This window comes from Perkinsus marinus (genome assembly GCF_000006405.1).
Source record: "Perkinsus marinus ATCC 50983 genomic scaffold scf_1104296930136, whole genome shotgun sequence".
Taxonomy (NCBI): Eukaryota; Perkinsozoa; order Perkinsida; family Perkinsidae; genus Perkinsus; species Perkinsus marinus.
Window position 1 is genome coordinate 1 of NW_003216239.1, and position 1120 is coordinate 1120.

Sequence of the window (1120 nt, forward strand, 5' to 3'; positions counted from 1 at the left end):
AGATGGGGTCGGTCTCTACTATCCAGCGCAATCCAGTACGCAATAACGCGAGATGAAACAAGTTTGGTTCATCGAGGCTCGATGATCTAGCTGGGTGAGTTGAGTCGCTCAAGTCAACACTCAAGTCGAGTGTTGATCTTTTCTGAACTGAATAGTACAGACTGTACTGTACAGTAACTGTACTACAGTTGTTATATACATTTGCCACTTCACTCTCCCAACGCAACACGAACCATGGAGACGGAAGCTTTCGTGATCGTCGACGGTTACTTGTAGATCCGCTAACAATGCCAACGAGTCACGGAAAGAAAGAAGAGCCATTCGTAACCAATAAAGCCTGTAATAGCCGCTAAGCTGGCGAGTCACAGACCGTAGGCTCAACAGTTTGGTCATAGACCTTGTAATAAGGGTCGGGAAAGAGTAGAGATATCAATGGCTATCAGCATGGTTGATATCGAATATTGGTGAGATCTGATCTCAACTAGACGTCATGTCTTCTGACATACGACATGTCGGCTTTATCGTAGGCTTTGGCCCTATCGTAGGCGCTGGCCCTATCGTAGGCGCACCACCACATTTACAGGAGATATGAGTACCCTGGCAAACATCTCCACCGGGACTAGGTTGGTAAGCAGCCTTGCAATAGGAGCCGGGATTACCAGTTCGCTTCCGACAAAAAGCATCACCATCAGCACATGGAGTGGGCGGTGGTGGTGGCGGTGGTGGTGGCGGTGGTGGTGGCGGTGGTGGTGGCGGTGGTGGTGGCGGTGGTGGTGGCGGTGGTGGCGGTGGCGGAGGCCTGGTGCAAGAGCAGGGGGTGTCAGTTCCCTGGCAGACTCTGTGACCTTGATAGAACTTGCAGTACGAACCGGGATGCTCACGCCGACACTGAGCATCCCCTGTGGGACAAGAGGACGGCCCACGAACCAAAACGGCCAGGCAGGAGTACAGACCAACAATGAAGCGCATGATTGCGTTGAACAGCTGGAGAGAGATTCAGGAGTGACACGAGTCCATCATCAGGTCGCACCTGCGTGATTGCGTGAATGGTTTGGGCGCGCTCATTCAGGGGCCCCCACCCCTGGCGCGCGCTGATGCCATCATGGCATATGTTGAAGCT

General features: G+C 52.9%; 1 protein-coding gene across 1 annotated transcript; it reads left to right on the forward strand.

Moving 5' to 3' along the window:
* Positions 1 to 646: 646 nt before the first annotated feature.
* Positions 647 to 817, forward strand: Pmar_PMAR018877 (merozoite surface protein 2, putative; the record flags this gene model as incomplete). Its single annotated transcript, XM_002787173.1, has 1 exon — positions 647 to 817. A coding segment is annotated over one exon (171 nt), but the record flags the coding sequence as incomplete, so codon positions are not given.
* Positions 818 to 1120: the final 303 nt, after the last annotated feature.